This window comes from Aedes albopictus, chromosome 2 (genome assembly GCF_035046485.1).
Source record: "Aedes albopictus strain Foshan chromosome 2, AalbF5, whole genome shotgun sequence".
Classification (NCBI taxonomy): Eukaryota; Metazoa; Arthropoda; class Insecta; order Diptera; family Culicidae; genus Aedes; species Aedes albopictus.
The window spans coordinates 242,502,333-242,518,469 of record NC_085137.1 but is presented as its reverse complement, the minus strand read 5'-3'; the positions used below and the strand labels follow the sequence as shown (position 1 = coordinate 242,518,469).

Genomic DNA, 16,137 nt, shown 5'->3' with positions numbered 1-16,137 from the left:
AGCTTAAGAAACTGCTATTCAGCTAGTTCTGTTACTTGGGAAATTTCTACAGAAGTTCCTTTAAAATTCCTCTAGGAGTTTCTCGGAAATTCCTCAAAGAGTTTGTCGGAAATTCTTCCAAGAGTTCCTTGGGAATTCCTTCAGAAATTCCTCGGAAATCCAACCAGAAATTCCTTCAGCAGTTCCTTAGGAATATCTCCAAAAGTTCCTCGGGAATTGCTTCAGAAGTCCCTTGGAAATTCCTCCTAGTGTTCCTCTGAATTACTGTAGGAGTTCTTCGGGAATTGCTCCAGGAGCTCCTCGGGGATTCCTCCTGAAGTTCCTCGGAAATTCCTTCAGGAATTTCTTGAAAATTTCTTCAGGAGTACCTCGGAAATTTCTTCAGAAGTTCCTTTAAAATTCCTCTAGGAGTTTCTCGGGAATTCCTCAAAGATTTCATCGGAAATTCTTCTAAGAGTTCCTTGGGAATTCATTCAGAAATTCCTCGGAAATCCAACCAGAAATTCCTTCAGCAGTTCCTTAGGAATATCTCCAAAAGTTCCTCAGGAATTGCTTCAGAAGTCACTTGGAAATTCCTCCTGGAGTTCCTCTGAATTACTGTAGGAGTTCTTCGGGAATTGCTCCAGGAGCTCCTCGGGGATTTCTCCTGAAGTTCCTCGGAAATTCCTCCAGAAATTTCTTGAAAATTCCTTCAGGAGCACCTCGGAAATTTCTTCAGAAGTTCCTTTGAAATTCCTCTAGGAGTTTCTCGAGAACTCCTCAAAGAGTTTGTCGGAAATTCTTCCAGGAGCTCCTCGGGAGTTGCTTCATGAGCTTCTTAGGAATTGCTTCAGAAGCTCCTCGGGGATTCCTCTAGGGATTCCTCCATTAGCTCCCCAGAAATATCTGCAGGAGTTTTTCGGGAATAACTCCAGAAGTTCCTCGTGAACTCCTTCAGGAGTTGAAAATTTCTCCGGGAGCTCCTCAGGAATTTCTCAAGAATTTCCTCAATGATTTATCCAGGAGTTCCTAGGTTTTTTTCACCAAGCGTTGCTCTGGTATTACTCCAGGAATTCCTTGGAAATTCCTCCAGGAGTTCCTCGGAAATTCCTCGAAGAGTTGCTCGGTAATTCTTCCTGAAGTTCTCCGAAAATACCTCAAGGAGTTCCTACAAGAGTTTCTCGTGAATTCCTCCTGGAGTTCCTTGGGAATTCCTCCAAGAGTTCCCTGGGAATTCTTCCAAGAGTTCCTCGGGAATTCCTCCAGGAGTTCCTCGGGAATTCCTCTAGGAGTTCCTCGGGAATTCCTCCCGAAGTTCTTCGGGAGCTCTTCTGAAATTCCTCCAAGAGTTCCTTGGGAATTCCTTCAGAAATTCCTTGGAAATTCAACCAGAAATTCCTTCAGCAGTTCCTTAGGAATATCTCCAGAAGTTCCTCGGGAATTGCTTCAGAAGTCCCTTGGAAATTCCTCCTGGAGTTAAAAAAGACGCGGACACCGTCTTCAGCCAAAGGCTGCACAGACTGAATGAAACTTAACACTAGACAAGGGACACACGGAGCATGCACCAGTGGATACGGAGAAGAAACTATTCTCACGAAAAGTTTCATCGCCCGGAGCGGGAATCGAACCCTCACCCCACAGCATGGTGCGATTAGAAGCTTGGTGACCCTAACCGCACGGCTACGAGGCTCCACAATTACTTCCTCTGAATTACTGCAGGAGTTCTTTGGGAATTGCTCCAAGAGCTCCTTGGAAATTCCTCCTGAAGTTCCTCGGAAATTCCTCCAGGAATTTCTTGTAAATTCTTTCAGGAGTACCTCGGAAATTTTTACAGAAGTTCCTTTAAAATTCCTCTAGGAGTTTCTCGGGAATTCCTCAAAGAGTTCATCGGAAATTCTTCTAAGAGTTCCTAGGGAATTCATTCAGAAATTCCTCGGGAATTCAACCATAAATTCCTTCAGCAGTTCCTTAGGAATATCTCCAAAAGTTCCTCAGGAATTGCTTCAGAAGTCACTTGGAAATTCCTCCTGGAGTTCCTCTGAATTACTGCAGGAGTTCTTCGGGAATTGCTCCAGGAGCTCCTCGGGGATTCCTCCTGAAGTTCCTCAGAAATTCATCCAAAAGTTTCTTGAAAATTCCTTCAGGAGCACCTCGGAAATTTCTTCAGAAGTTCCTTTGAAATTCCTCTAGGAGTTTCTCGGGAACTCCTCAAAGAGTTTGTCGGAAATTCTTCCAGGAGTTCCTCGGGAATTGCTTCAGGAGTTTCTTAGGAATTGCTCCAGAAGCTCCTCGGGGATTCCTCTAGGGATTCCTCCATTAGCTCCCCAGAAATATCTGCAGGAGTTTTTCGGGAATATCTCCAGAAGTTCCTCGTGAATTCCGAAAATTTCTCCGGGAGCTCCTCAGGAATTTCTCAAGAATTTTCCTGAAGATTTATCCAGGAGTTCCTAGGTTTTTTTCACCAAGCGTTGCTCTGGTATTACTCCAGGAATTCCTTGGAAATTCCTCCAGGAGTTCCTCGGGAATTTCTCCAGGAGTTCCTCGGGAATTCCTCCTGAAGTTCCTCTGAATTCCACCAGGAATTCCTCAAGCAGTTCTTCAGGAATATCTCCAGAAGTTCCTAGGGAATTGCCTTAGTCCCTCGGAAATTCCTCCAGGAGTTCCTCGGGAGTTTCTGCAGGATTTCCCCGGGAATTGCTCCAGGAGCTCCTCGGGGATTCCTCCAGGAATTCCTCGAAAATTTCTCCAAGAATTTCTTGGAAATTCCTTCAGGAGTTTCTCGGGAATTTCTTCAGCAGTTTCTCGAGAATTCCTCCAGGAGTTCTTAGGAAACATCATCAGGAGTTCCTTGAGATTTCCTTCAGGAGTTCCTCGGAATCCATCCAGGTTCGCCTCCAAAATTCCTCCAGGTGTTCGTCGGGAATTCCTCCAGGATTTTCTTGAGAATTGATACAGGAGCTCCCCGGAAATTGCTCTAGGAGTTCCTCTGGTATTACACCAGGAGATCCTCGAGAATTGTTGCAGGAGTTGCCTGGGAATACCTTCAGAAGTTCCTCAGTAATTGCTCCAGAAGTTTCTTGGGAATCTCTTGAAGGAATTTCCATGGAACTCCTGGAGGAAGTCCAGAAGAACTCCTGGAGCAAGCCCCGAGAAAATCGTGGGGCAGTTCTGGACGAATTCCTGACAAACTTTTGGAAGAATTCCAGAGCAACTCCAGGAGAAATTCCTGAGGAATTCCCGAGGAACTATTTGAAGAATTCCCGAAGAACTCCTGGAGGAGCAACTTCTGGAGGAATTCCCGAGGAGCACCTGAAGGAATTGTAGTAAACCTGCGAGAGGACTTCCCGAGGAACTCCTGGAGAAATTCATGGGGAACTCCTGAAGGAATATCCTTGAATCTTCTGGATGAATTACCGGGGAACTCCTGGAAATAGTGCCGTGGAATTCCCAAGAAAAACTGGACGCATTTCCGAGGAGCTACTGGAAGAATTTGCGAGGAGCTCGTGGAGGAATTTTTGAGGAACTCCCGGGCAACTTGTGGAGGAACTCCTGGAGATATTCTCGAGGAGCTCTTGATATTGTCGTCGCGGTTGAAACTCGAAGTTTCCCCACACGCGACAATCGAGTATTCTCCAAATCCATACGTGAGACCTAACATCGGACGTAGTGTGCTGGGCAGCGGATCCATCCAGCGCGCTTTGTCCGACGTACGTCCGACGCACGGTTTAAGAGAAAAATCGGATTTTCGCGTGTCAAAACGAACAATAGAATTCCCGAGAAAATATTAAAGTAACTCCCGAGAAATTTCTCTAATAAACCAACACCATACACGGAGCGTAATGTAGACGGTTCAACAATACCGCATACTATTCGAATTGTATCCCGCATGGGTGGTTAAGCACATGTTATGGTTATCATTTATGCGGGTTCTGAGAAACTTCTGAATGAATTCCCTAAAAACTCCTCGAGGAATTTCCGAGGAACTTCTGGAGGAATTCCCGAGGAACACCGGAAGAAATACCCGAAGTACCTCTGGAGGAATTCCCGAGAAACTGGTGGAAGAACTCCCGAGGCACTCCTGGAGAAATTCTTGAGGATCTCCTGCAAAAATTTACAAGAAACTTTTGAAAGAATCCCCGAGGAACTGCTACAGCAATTCCCTAGGAACTCCTGCAGGAATTCCCGAAGAACTCCTGAAGGATTTTCCGAAGTCCTCCTGCAGTAATTCCTGGATAAACTCCTGCACATATTCCCGGGAAAGGAATAACGTTAGAACTCCAGGATTAATCCCCGAGTAACTCCTGGACGAATTCCTAAGGAGCTCTTGGAGGAATTCCCGGAGAAATTACCGAGGAACCCCTGGAGAAATTCCCGAAGAACTCCTGAGAAATTTCCCGGGGAACTTCTGAAGGAGTATCCTTTAAACTCCTAGATGAATTACCGGGGAACTCCTGGAAATACTACCGTGGAGTTCCTAGAGGTATTCCCGAGGAACTCCCGAGCAACTCCTGGAGGAATTCCCAAGGAACTCATGGAAGAAATCCCGAGGAACTCCGGCAGGACTACCCGAAGAACTCCTTGAGGAATTCCCAAAGACCTTCTGCAGAAATTCCTGGAGAAACTCCTGCAAACTTTCTGCAAAATTAGTTATTTAATCCAAATTTAATCAAAAAATTATTAATGCTAATGATTATTAATGAATATTTTAATATTTCAGAATGACGACGCCACTATCTTCAAGCAGAACCACTGCCGTCAGAATGGTCACCCCAGCTACTATGAGCCCGCAGAACCAACTTGAATTATATAATATATAATAATGATTCTTATAATAGATTCTTATAAGTAAATTAAATTTTATAAAAAAAATCGAGGATGTAAATAAAATTTCCTTCTAGTATATACTTTTTCTGATTTTCCTCCTGAATGGCTGATTAAATTGTATTTGATCCTATTTCGACTTAAATTTTGTGTATCCTTAAAAACCTAGTGGTTTTTGAGCTACACAATTTTTTTTCGTCGAAAAAAGATTAAATTCAATTTAATCATCCATTTGGAGAATTGGCAAGCGTTTACATCGTTTCCTTACGTACATTGCAAGGATTACATCGTACCGTGTACGTCGAAAAACAAAATACATCGCAAGAATTACATCGGATCTGTTTATTACATCAACAGCCGTCGAGTACATCGGGCTGTGTAATATTAATCAATCGATGTAACGACCTGGTTGCAGCGATTTCGATGTAATATTCAACAACTTTTTTTGCTGTGAAGAAAAACGGCATTAGAGGAAATTCACTGTGGTAATTTGCTTCGTAGTCCCCGCGCAAAGTATCTAAATACCAAGGTAAGAGATTCCCGCTAAAATTCATGGATTAGTGAGAAAAGGAAAAAAGCAAAAAATAGTTATGAAGTTTGCGCTGATTTGTATGGGTGCATCACTATTTAGCAAACTTTCTTAAGAAATTAAGCACTCCCATCATAGAAGCAATTATTTAATTGCATCTCACTGGATTAAAAATGACCTCCATGCTATAAAACAGAAAATATCGCCATTTGAAAATCGGTGACAATTTTTTTTAATTTGTTCTAAACATATTTTTTCAGCATTTAGAAACATCCAAACTAATTAAACTTCACAAATTTTGCTGAAATAATGACATTTTAGTGTAAAAACGCCAACTTTTCATAACTAACGCAGATGTGTTGGTGAGTCTCGTTATTGACATTTGCGGGAATCTCTTACCTTGGTATTTAGATACTTTGGTCCCCGCGAGAGTTTTCTTTCCGTGCACTGTTTTGATGGTTCACAGTTGGCTAACGATGACGTCTGGTGACTACTGTGGCCCTGACCCCAGCATCTCCTAACAGCGGGTCTGATTTATTTATTTACAAACAAACGCCACAATCAAAATCAAGTAAAATTTCTACTTTCTCTTAAATAATTTAAAGTTTTAAGACTTAATTTAACTTAATTTTCGTATGTAAATGGCAGAAGACTTCAGCTATTACGTGTACATTTCGCTTACGTTGATTCCAGTGTATTTGGCCTTCAAACTGGTCCAGTGGATGGGATGGGAACTTTTCGTGAACAACTGATTCTCCAGTGATGGAGCTAAGATGGTAAGTAACAAATTTGTTGAACTCTGTTAAAGCCGGTTTGAATTCTACATCCAATTTTATTTTATTTTAGTATTCAAATTGTGTACTCAGTGCAAGGAACACTCAAACAATTTGTGCCATTCCGTGATCTTTTCATAGAAGAAATTAATAAAATCTGTTGAAATGTTATTATAGTATTTCGCATCATTATCAATAGCCGCTCAGTGCTGTAGCCGAAGGGAAGTGCGTTCTGAGCAGCTGGCACCGATCCCGATCGATGGCAATGGTTCGTCGTTTCATCATTATTTCCTTCTCCAGTTCACCGCGGCGCATGATGAGATCGTTCTTCACCTCTTCCTCCTGTTTGAGCTGGGCATTCATGGCGGAAAGTCCTTCCTCGATCGATTTCACTTCGGCGATGAGCAGGGCTTGTGACTGATCTCGGCAGTTTTCCACCCGTGGCCTTTGGTTTCTGTTATCCAGACGAGTCTGAACCACCTTCATGGCGTGATCCATGTTACGGATGGCAACCTTGAGCTTTTCGATCTGGATCTCCGTATCGGCCAGATGTTGGAGAGTCTGAAAGCACAGAGAAAGGTTCATACACATTTTTCATGCAACAATGGGTGTTAGAAACTCACAGATCGAAGGTCAATTTCTAGCTTTTGACGAACTTCTTCCATGCATGTGATACGATCGGCTAGAGCTCGCTCGACACGGTCCGCCTGCGAACGAAGATCCCGAGCTGCATTCGTCAGGATGGCATCCAGCGTGCCTCGCAACTGTTCCGATTGCTTCCGGCAGTCCAAACACATCGCCAGAGTCTCCCGACTAAACTTCTCCCAGTAGATTTCCGTCGATTGTCTGAAACAGTCCGAAGGCCGTGTTACGTTTTGAAAAGTATTTATTTAAAAATCCAACTTACTCATTAGGGCATCTGGTGGCACCCGGACGGAACAACGTAATGGTCGACTTATTGGTCAGATTACAGTTGATGGCGTCGTTTTCATGGGCCAGCTTCTTATCGCTCCAGTCGAACTCCATTCTCTGGCGGGCAGCTCGGTTCTGCACCTGCTGGGCTTCGATTTCCGCGAGGGTCTTCAGCAATATTGCCCGGATTTCGGCGATCAGAGATACCTCACGGATGAGTTCCTCTTCCGGCCTGTCGCGGATGAGTTCCGTGTCAGGGCGACCCGTTCTACGCTCGAGGCATTCGGATGCTTAAGGATGAATAAGGAAAACTATGCTTTACAATCAAATGGTATTACAGGTCGGACTCGATTCTGAAGCTTCCCAAACATATATCAGGAGAATGGAATGATGTACAGAGCTGAGTTTTTGACATTTTATTTATCAAGCCAACCTTGATAAATACCCACTATTACCACCGGCCTTCACTCTGTTAGCACGGTCGTCATACAGTCCAGCATCTGCGTGAACTGCTAGATCGGCCATCGCAGAGGCACATAACAGCTACAGAAGAAGACCCCGTTTACTTTGGCGACCACGAAGCCCTCATAGGTAGTAGACACCAACTCCTGGACGGGGTATTTGCCCGTGCGTTGTCCATATCGCCGCTATTTTTCTGGACCCATCCGCAACCCAAATGCCGTTGCCGGCGGGTACTCGGTATGGGTCCGGTATGATGCCGATATCCGTCCCCAATCAGAGACCGCCTAACAAAGCAGTTGCCGAGCTGCGTCACAGGGGTTCCGGTTCAGCCGCGTTACATGCACTGTGATTTGTTCACTGTGGCTTTCGATGAAATAGGTTATTATTATGGCTTCTTCGCCATAATAATAACCTATTTCATCATCTACCTGAGGGAAAAAGAAGGAAATAAGGATAATGATGGGGATAAGGACAGGTAGGGAAATAGGAAAAGTATTCTGGAAGAGGATACTAACGCATAAGCGTACCACAATGGGTTCAAACAGCGCCCTGAAAAAGACACTGCAATAACGCATAAAGCGAAAAAGAGCCTTTACCACAGCGGGTTAAGAACAACAGAATATCCTGAATATTCAGGTCTCTCAAGTCAGTTTCATTTAATAAGTGTTTAACGAATACTCGGAAACGCAGTTGCGCAAAAACTGGACAGTTACAAATCAAATGATACGAAGTTCCATAGTCGGATTCAAAACTATCATATGCAAATGAATCAGCTTGCTGAACATTCGCCATGTGATAGCTAAATCGGCAGTGGCCAGTCAATGCTTTGACCAGAATGCTGCAGTTCTGCTTTGACATATTTGTAAGATACTTCGCCGCCCTTGGAGATGGCTCAGTACAATAAAATTTGGTTTGACGACATGACTCCAAACTATTCCAGTATTGTTTGTGTTGAGAGGCAGCCCAGGTGTGAATCTGAAGCTTTACCCAACACTTGAATACCGGAATAGCTGGCTCAGGGCCAATGAAGTCATGTGATGCTCCAGTGCGAGCTAACTCATCAGCCAATTCATTTCCAGCGATGGAAGAATGGCCAGGTACCCATACAAGGTGAACAGCGTTTGTTGAATTCAGCTCCTCGATTTGAGTTCGACAAGCGATAACTATCTTCGACCTAGAGTTGGCCGAAGCAAGTGCTTTATTAGCAGCCTGGCTATCTGAACAGAAGTATATTACTTTGCCCATTACGTGCTGCTGAAGTGTCGATTGCACTCCGCACATAACAGCAAAGATTTCGGCCTGAAAAACGATGCAGTGTCTACCAAGTGAATAAGACTGATACAGCCTTAGCTCACGAGAATAAACACCAGCACCTGCTCGACCTTCGAGAAGGGAGCCATCAGTGTAACATACGATGCCGTCTGAAAAACTTCTTTCCAGATATCCAGATGTCCACTCCTCCCGGGAAGGGAATTTCGTGGAAAATGTCCTATATGGAAAATTACAAGCAATTGTAAGATCACTTGGAGCAAGGACAATTTTGTCCCAATTCACCAAAAGTGGAAACAACGAGGTGTGTGTTGATATGCGGTTCACAGGAGTTTCCTCTAGTAGACCGAGTACCCGTAACCGGTAAGTGAAAGAAAGAGCTTCTTGTTTGAGATGAATGTGTAGTAGGGCAACGTCAAAGAGAACTTCTAGCGCTGCCGTAGGAGTTGAAGAGAACGCTCCAGACATCGCCATTAAGCACATCCTTTGGAGAAGGCCTAATTTTGATTGGACCGTTCTCACTTCACCCTTTTGCCACCACACAAAACATCCATAAGCCAATATTGGCCGAACCACAGTTGTGTAAATCCATTTGATATACTTGGGTTTTAGACCCCAAGTTGTACCAAAAGTACGCCGGCATTGCCCGAAGGCCATACAAGCTTTCTTGATTCTGAACTCAATGTGAGGTGTCCAGGAAAGCTTGGAATCAAGAATGACTCCAACGTACTTTACCTGTCCAGTCACATCGATTTCAGAATCAAAGAGACGCAAAGGTCGAACGCCATTACGGTTTCGCCTTTCCATAAAAAGAACAATAGACGTTTTACTCGGATTAACCAAAAGGCCATATTGGCGACACCAACCCTCAACTACCTGAAGAGCGTTTTGCATCAGGTCGAAAAGGGTGCTGATGCACATACCGACTAACAATGTTGGGTAATCGTCGGCAAAACCATAAGTACGAAAACCGCTATATTGAGTTGCCTCAATAGCGTATCTGCTACGAGATTCCACAAAAACGGCGATAAGACTCCCCCTTGGGGGCATCCACAAACACTCAATTTCCTAATCGCCGCTTGACGCAATGTCGAGAAGAGATATCGGTTTTTGAGCATTTGGTGAATCCAGATGGAAATCATTGGAGATATACCATGACTCCGTGCGGCTTCCAATATGGCATCGAAAGGCACGTTGTCAAAGGCACCCTCGATATCTAAGAAAACACCCAAACAAGATTGCTTTTGAGCGAATGCTTTCTCGATATCGTAAACAACCTTGTGTAAAAGAGTCACAGTGGACTTACCAGATTGGTAGGCATGTTGGTTCACATGAAGAGGCACGTTGGCCAGATGAACATCACGGATGTGATGATCCACAATGCGTTCTAAGCATTTCAGAAGAAAAGAGGTCAAAATGATAGGTCTGAAACTCTTTGCTTCTTCATACGACGCACGGCCCGCTTTCGGAATAAACTTCACAGTAATATCCCGGCAAGATTTAGAAATATACCCTGTAGCAAAACTGCAAACAAGTAGTTTTTTTCAAAACATGTTTGAAACAATCAAATCCTTTCTGAAGCAAAATAGGATAAATCCCATCTGCCCCAGGCGATTTGAAAGGAGCAAAGCGATTCATAAGTTATGATACTCCGAGCCGAAGCTAAAGAATCATAACTACAAGAAAAGACATCAGGTTAATCCGAAGATGTAATATCCACACATCCGGGGAAGTGTGTACTGGATAAACATTCCAAAACTTCCGCATTAAAGGAAGTGAAATCACCATTTGGCAATCGAAGTTCGTTCACTTGAAAATTCTTAGATTTTGCAAGGATTTTGTTCGACCGACTGGCTTCACTCAAGCTGGAAACATTTGTACAAAGGTTTTTCCAGCCGGATCGTTCAGCAGACCGGAGAGCTTTCCTGTAGGCCTTGCGAGCCGACCTGAAAGCCTCCGAACCAGCCGAACGTCGTCTGTTCCAACTCTTTCTATCCATGAAATTTGGCTGCAATCATATCAGTATTCCTGAAACGCAAAGTTTGCGAAGTAACATTTAAATGTTCAAAAAAGATGTAGCGATGGTCAGATAAAGATTCTTCATCTGACACATGCCAATTGTTCAGCTCGTGACCAATTTTACTAGAGCAAAGCTTTATGTCTAACACTTCCTCTCTACCAGATACCTCTCTCAGATACCATGAAGGTTGGGCGGTTGCCTATGGTAAGTAATGCAAGATCTGTACTCCTTAAGTACTCCATCAAACTGGAGCCTCTCAAGTTAATGTCTGAGCTGCCCCAGATGGCATGGTGAGCATTAGCATCACTGCCAACAATTAGCGGACGGCCTTTCGAAGTGCAGTATGCGATGACTTGTTTGAAAGCATCCGTAGGGGATGGTTCATCATGCGGTAAATAAACCGAACAATAGACGTATTTCCTGTTGAGGTTTCCAACAGATACATCAATTGTGATAGCACATACATCTCCGGTGGTTAGTTCAGAGATGAGTGTAGCAACTATTGCGTTGTTGACAAGCACACAGGCTCGAAGCATGACACGCGAATTTGTCATTTCATGTTTACTGAAAGTAACAAACACCGAGTTCACAAGGTTTCCATTGGCGTAGCTAGCTTTTTCTTTTATCTCACTCACTCTCCTTAACAAACACGAGAAAGAGAAGGATGAAAGAGAGGGAACAGGTCCCCTCTTGCATCCCACTCTTTCTTGTGTTTGTTTAGGACAGTGAGTGAGAAGAAAGAAAAACGCTAGCTAAGCCAATGAAGGTTTCCTAGATAGAATTTCCCCTTACGAAAGTGAGGTTCTTGGACCAAGGACACTTGGGCTTATAATTTTGCAAAAGTCTGCAAAGATTGATCGTGGCTGTTCTTTTACGCTGAAGATTGATCCGAGCTATCCTAAGGGAACGTTCAAAAATTACGTCCATATTTTGGGGGAGGGGGGGGGTCTAGAAAAATGTGACAGTACGTGTATTAGGTATAGGCAAATAGCGTGACAGAGGGGGGAGAGGGGGTCTAGAAATCCCGAAAAACAATGGACGTAATATTTGAACCTTCCCTAACCATAGCGTACCATAGTGTATCAGTCAGTGTCTATATTCTAGCACTGAAAAATAAAAATGAACATATTTGATGTTTAACATGTGATAATGTAGGCCTAATAGGCGGATATCAATAAACTGCGCGCCCAATGGTCATTAAACAAAATGACTATAACAGTAACAAAATTAGCTCAAATTCGATGAACAACCAGACCACACTGATCCAGAGCCATGTAGTTTCACATACCAGATGAAATAAGTACATATATTTGATGATATTGTAGAGAAAATCCAAAATTTTACGAAATTTAGCGATCTGTGTGATTTTCTGCGGTTTTAAAATTCTGGTTGTCTTCATCTTCAGGCGCCGCCCTGTAAAGGTTAGTGACCAAAATGGGAAATTTTTTAATTAACTTTTCAGGAAACTAGCCTATTATAGATCATGGAACGTTGAAACATAGATTGATTAATTTCAAATGGACGAAAATGAGGTTTGAAGTTGAAAAACACTTTCGCATTTTTTCCTGCCGCATACTGTAATGCGAAACCATATAGGTGAAAATTTAAACCAATTAACAACATCTTCATAATACCGCCCTTATTTAGCCTCAAGTGAGACTAAAGAAGGGCAGCTGATTGTCTCGGAGAAACACAAGGTCCACTACACCATTGTTTCGGTTAGCGCAGTAAAGGGCAACATACTGTGGAGGGCGCCCTGGTACTCCTCAGGCTCCGTTAGCGGTTAGGTTTTTATTGGACCCCCCTAGCCATTCATTCCTAGGCACGGGAAGCATAAAGCCATGAATTAGGGGTCACCTGTTGGTTGACTCTTACCACCGGAACAGGCGGTCCGTAGTGTTATTCTTAGCCAATTGAGGCAATCGCTACCGACACTACACAGCTATCTAGGATGATCGAGGAAAGAAGTAAATATTTATGAACAACTTCATACGGGTTCGCACAGCCGAGTCGTTATTTTAATATGCATTTGTAATGCTTCACTATAATTTTGTAATAACCCGGGAGCTGGAGCATTTGCCCAGAACTTGTTAATTAACCTTATAAACTCTGCATACCTACCCAAAGTTTTTATTTCTGTATAAGCATTCAAAAGATGTCTTACCTATCGCTTCCGGCATCCGTAGCACAGCCAAGGATTGCTTCAGCCGCCTTCGTTGCTCCTCCAAGGTGCTAATCTCATCCTGCATAGCTTTGATGGCGCGCTCCAGGTCGCTCTTCATGTCATCAATAGTTTTGGCCCGGGCATGCAGGCTTTCGGTGCAGTTCGCTTGGTTCTTATCCGTGATGGCATACGTCCGGATGATGGTATTCTTGCTATCGCGTTCGATCTTCTCACTCTTGGTGGTCGTCGCGGCGCAGGCGTCGATCGTATCGGCGTTCCTTTGGCGCCATTCGTCCACCGAGTACCGAGTGATGGAATATCGATCCACGACGGGACGTGTGCCGGTTTGTCCGGATAAGGCACCCCAATCGATTCGCCCGGAAGCCCAGGGACCAATGGGACCCATCGGACGGGCCAATGGGTGAACATCGGAATTCCCGTCCCGCTGGGGAAGGTACGGTGGCGGATCACTAGCAGGCAACCCCACTGGGCTAGTCTTCAGTTCGATGTCCTCAGCGCACGGTGGCGGAGGTTCCTTGTGAACGTGGAACGGGTTTTCGTAGGATGTTTCCTATTTTGTTGTGAAATGATATCTGTTATGCAAAAATGGACTAACAACATCAAAAGCAAACTGTACATGACCCCAACGGATTAGGCGAGGTTTCTTCCGGATTTCTTGAAGTTTGTACAGATATTGACGGCGCTTGGGAAGTTTCTTTTTCTTGATTTCTTCACACTAAGAAAAATGTGAGTTCATTTCATTTATTTATTACCAGCCAACAATTTTCTTACCGTTTGAATGGGTTCGTGTTCGATACACACAGCGGCACAAGGCGTGCAGGGAGGGCAATTTAGTTGTGCCATTATAACCAAGTTATATTATGGTCAAATATCTGTTGTTAGTTATTTTAATTTAAAAAATAGACACAAAACCATGAAAACAATTTCCAATTCTAGTCAAAAATCAAATTTCAGGCTCTTGTTATACAACGAGAAACATGGTTACTAGGGGATCACTAAAACGACAGTTGCCTTGATTGCAGTGCAATAAACACGTGGTGCTGGAGCCATACCGCCGTAGCATATGGTGTAGCAATATTGCGCGTGTGCAGATGGTCGGTACGTCGGTACCAACACGACTTTCTTTGTATTTGATTTTAATCAGTCGGCTGGCTTCCTGAAAGCTGCTGAATTAAATACAGTCGTTCGATTTCTGGTGGAAAATCATCAAACCTCTAGGTCAGGGTAGCATCTTCAGAAAATTAAATCCGTTTTCCGGAAAATTGTCGAAGTCCATACCTAGTTTAGTAGTTGTAAACTTCATTGAAATCAAGATTGAAATGTCTCATTAAAATTGAAATTAATTGATTGATTGATTTGTCTTTATTATAGAGACTTTCAGCCCTTGGCTGGTTCGTCTCTAGGAAATTGAAATTAAACACTTCTCCTATTGTCAAAAAATCCCTGGGGTTGGTTTATATCTTCCAGGAAGCATTGATTTTCGTCATATGACCATTGTGCTTTGCAGTGTTGATTGGTTGAACTTAATGTAGATTCAATGGTAAATTTTAAAATCAGATAATTCAATCCTCTGATATAGTGATTCCGTTTATACTACGGCATTGTGTAACGGTATGTTGTCGAAATCACTTATGTACCGGGAAAATATAATTCCAAGCTGGTGAGAACATTACCACAGAGGGGGGTTATTAAAAAAAAAAGACACTACACCGTCTTCAACCAGAGGTTGTACAGACTGAACAAGCACTAACATATGACAACGGACAACACACATAACACCCAGTGGCCCAGTGGAGAATTTTCCGTTTGACGAAAAGTTTTCCCCGACTGGAGCGGGAATCGAACCCACACTCCGAGGCTTACGAAACGTCTAGATGACTGACGCCTCTAGCCGCACGGCCACGAGCCCAGTCAGACCCTTGATGGAACAATAATGTGGGAATACCATTGAAGGTAATAATCTCCGAGGCTTATGAAATCCAACAGGGCGCGTGCATTAGGCTGCGGATCTATGCTAAGGGAGATCAGTAGCATCTGTTTGTTATTAGTAGAACAAAATGCCGTTCTATGAAAACGCAGTGTGAGTGATCTCCTATGGTGCTGTAGTACTATAAATGATCTCATTCTCTGTGAATTCTAACTTTGGCTATCTAGTCAGTAAATAGTAAAATTATTAAGATAGCTTAGGAGCTAAACCTTAAAAGCATACATTTTCTAAATATGACAAGGTTTTGAAGACAAACATGAGATGAGTATCAGATTTTAATCTTTTAATGAGTCATTAGCATAATCGTATGTGAGACATAGGGTCATGTCGAGCAATTGATTCAGTACAGTCGGAACCCGCTCGTTGAGCCACAACCTCCACCCAACCAACGAATTCGATTCGCTAGTTGGGTGAAGTGACAGCAGCACAAGGGGCGTGCGCATTGTTTTTTTTTAAATCATGTTTAGGTTGGAAGCAAAAAGGAAAAAAAAATCAATTTGTTTTACATTTAGAGCAAAACTGATACGTTTTGCAAGATACATATATGGACAATGCCAAAAATAATTATTTTCACCCATTTTTAGTCGGTGAAGTGAAAATATATATATATATTTATGAAACCACCCGGACCAAAAGCAAGCACAAAACGCTTTCAATGATCGATAAAATAAAGATTGCCGATGTTTTGCATTTGTTTCAAAGTAATTGTACATATTCTGTTTTATAAATAAATATGAAATAGAAATTCTTCTCGATTATCAGTAAAATTTAAGAAACCAAAAACTCATTAGCTCGCCCCTCGGAATTACAGATTGGTTGTCATTTTCAGTTTGACATTGAATTATGACATCCAGGTACTTTTTAGTTGGCTGACTGCTCAACTAACGGGGTCCCAACTAAAAAGCCACCCAACTAATAAGCCCCCAACCAGCGAGTCATGACTGTACTACAAATCCTCGCGGACAATTTCATTATAAACTATTGGTTTTCGTCAGTCTTATGACGGAAAGGCTCAGCTATGCTGCAAATCCATATATTAGAGTCCGTTCATAAACATATAGACCAAACCCTCATAAAATTGTGTCCATGCAAAACCAAAATTGCATGAAGTTACTGCTATGGCTTCGGAGAAGCAATAATTGCACGCGGACACAATTAGTTAAACTATTCACTTTATTTATTATAATTAGTTACACTAGT

The 16,137-nt window shown here is 43.0% G+C and overlaps 2 protein-coding genes across 3 annotated transcripts; one reads left to right on the top strand and one right to left on the bottom strand.

The window, feature by feature from the left end:
• Nucleotides 1-5,854: 5,854 nt before the first annotated feature.
• On the top strand, nucleotides 5,855-6,274 carry LOC109622874 (uncharacterized). Its single transcript, XM_020077325.3, has 2 exons — nucleotides 5,855-6,105; nucleotides 6,176-6,274. Exon 1 carries the CDS (start codon nucleotides 5,971-5,973, stop codon nucleotides 6,079-6,081), a length of 111 nt encoding a protein of 36 aa, XP_019932884.1. The 5' UTR covers nucleotides 5,855-5,970; the 3' UTR covers nucleotides 6,082-6,105; nucleotides 6,176-6,274.
• LOC109622873 (tektin-4) lies at nucleotides 6,178-13,995 on the bottom strand. 2 transcript variants are annotated; one of them, XM_062848777.1, is made up of 6 exons: nucleotides 13,722-13,992; nucleotides 13,567-13,665; nucleotides 12,930-13,500; nucleotides 7,010-7,304; nucleotides 6,726-6,948; nucleotides 6,178-6,663 (listed from the first exon to the last, which is right to left on the bottom strand). In XM_062848777.1, the coding sequence occupies exons 1-6, from the start codon at nucleotides 13,791-13,793 to the stop codon at nucleotides 6,295-6,297; spliced, it is 1,629 nt and encodes a 542-aa protein (XP_062704761.1). In that variant the 5' UTR covers nucleotides 13,794-13,992; the 3' UTR covers nucleotides 6,178-6,294. The 2 variants fall into 2 exon arrangements, with proteins under 2 accessions (XP_062704761.1, XP_019932883.1); XM_020077324.3 differs by lacking the exon at nucleotides 13,567-13,665 and having other exon boundaries at nucleotides 13,722-13,995.
• Between the last annotated feature and the right edge of the window lie 2,142 nt (nucleotides 13,996-16,137).

What these genes read in the sequence shown, in the direction of transcription:
- LOC109622874 (XM_020077325.3), top strand. Translation starts at nt 5,971, where the DNA reads ATGGCAGAAGACTTCAGCTATTACGTGTACATTTCGCTTACGTTGATT.
- LOC109622873 (XM_062848777.1), bottom strand. Translation starts at nt 13,793, where the DNA reads ATGGCACAACTAAATTGCCCTCCCTGCACGCCTTGTGCCGCTGTGTGT. An exon ending in GCCACCAGATGCCCTAATGA is followed by an intron (nt 6,949 to 7,009) that starts GTAAGTTGGATT and finishes GGACTGTTTCAG; the next exon opens with ACAATCGACGGAAATCTACT. An exon ending in TAGAAATTGACCTTCGATCT is followed by an intron (nt 6,664 to 6,725) that starts GTGAGTTTCTAA and finishes CTGTGCTTTCAG; the next exon opens with ACTCTCCAACATCTGGCCGA.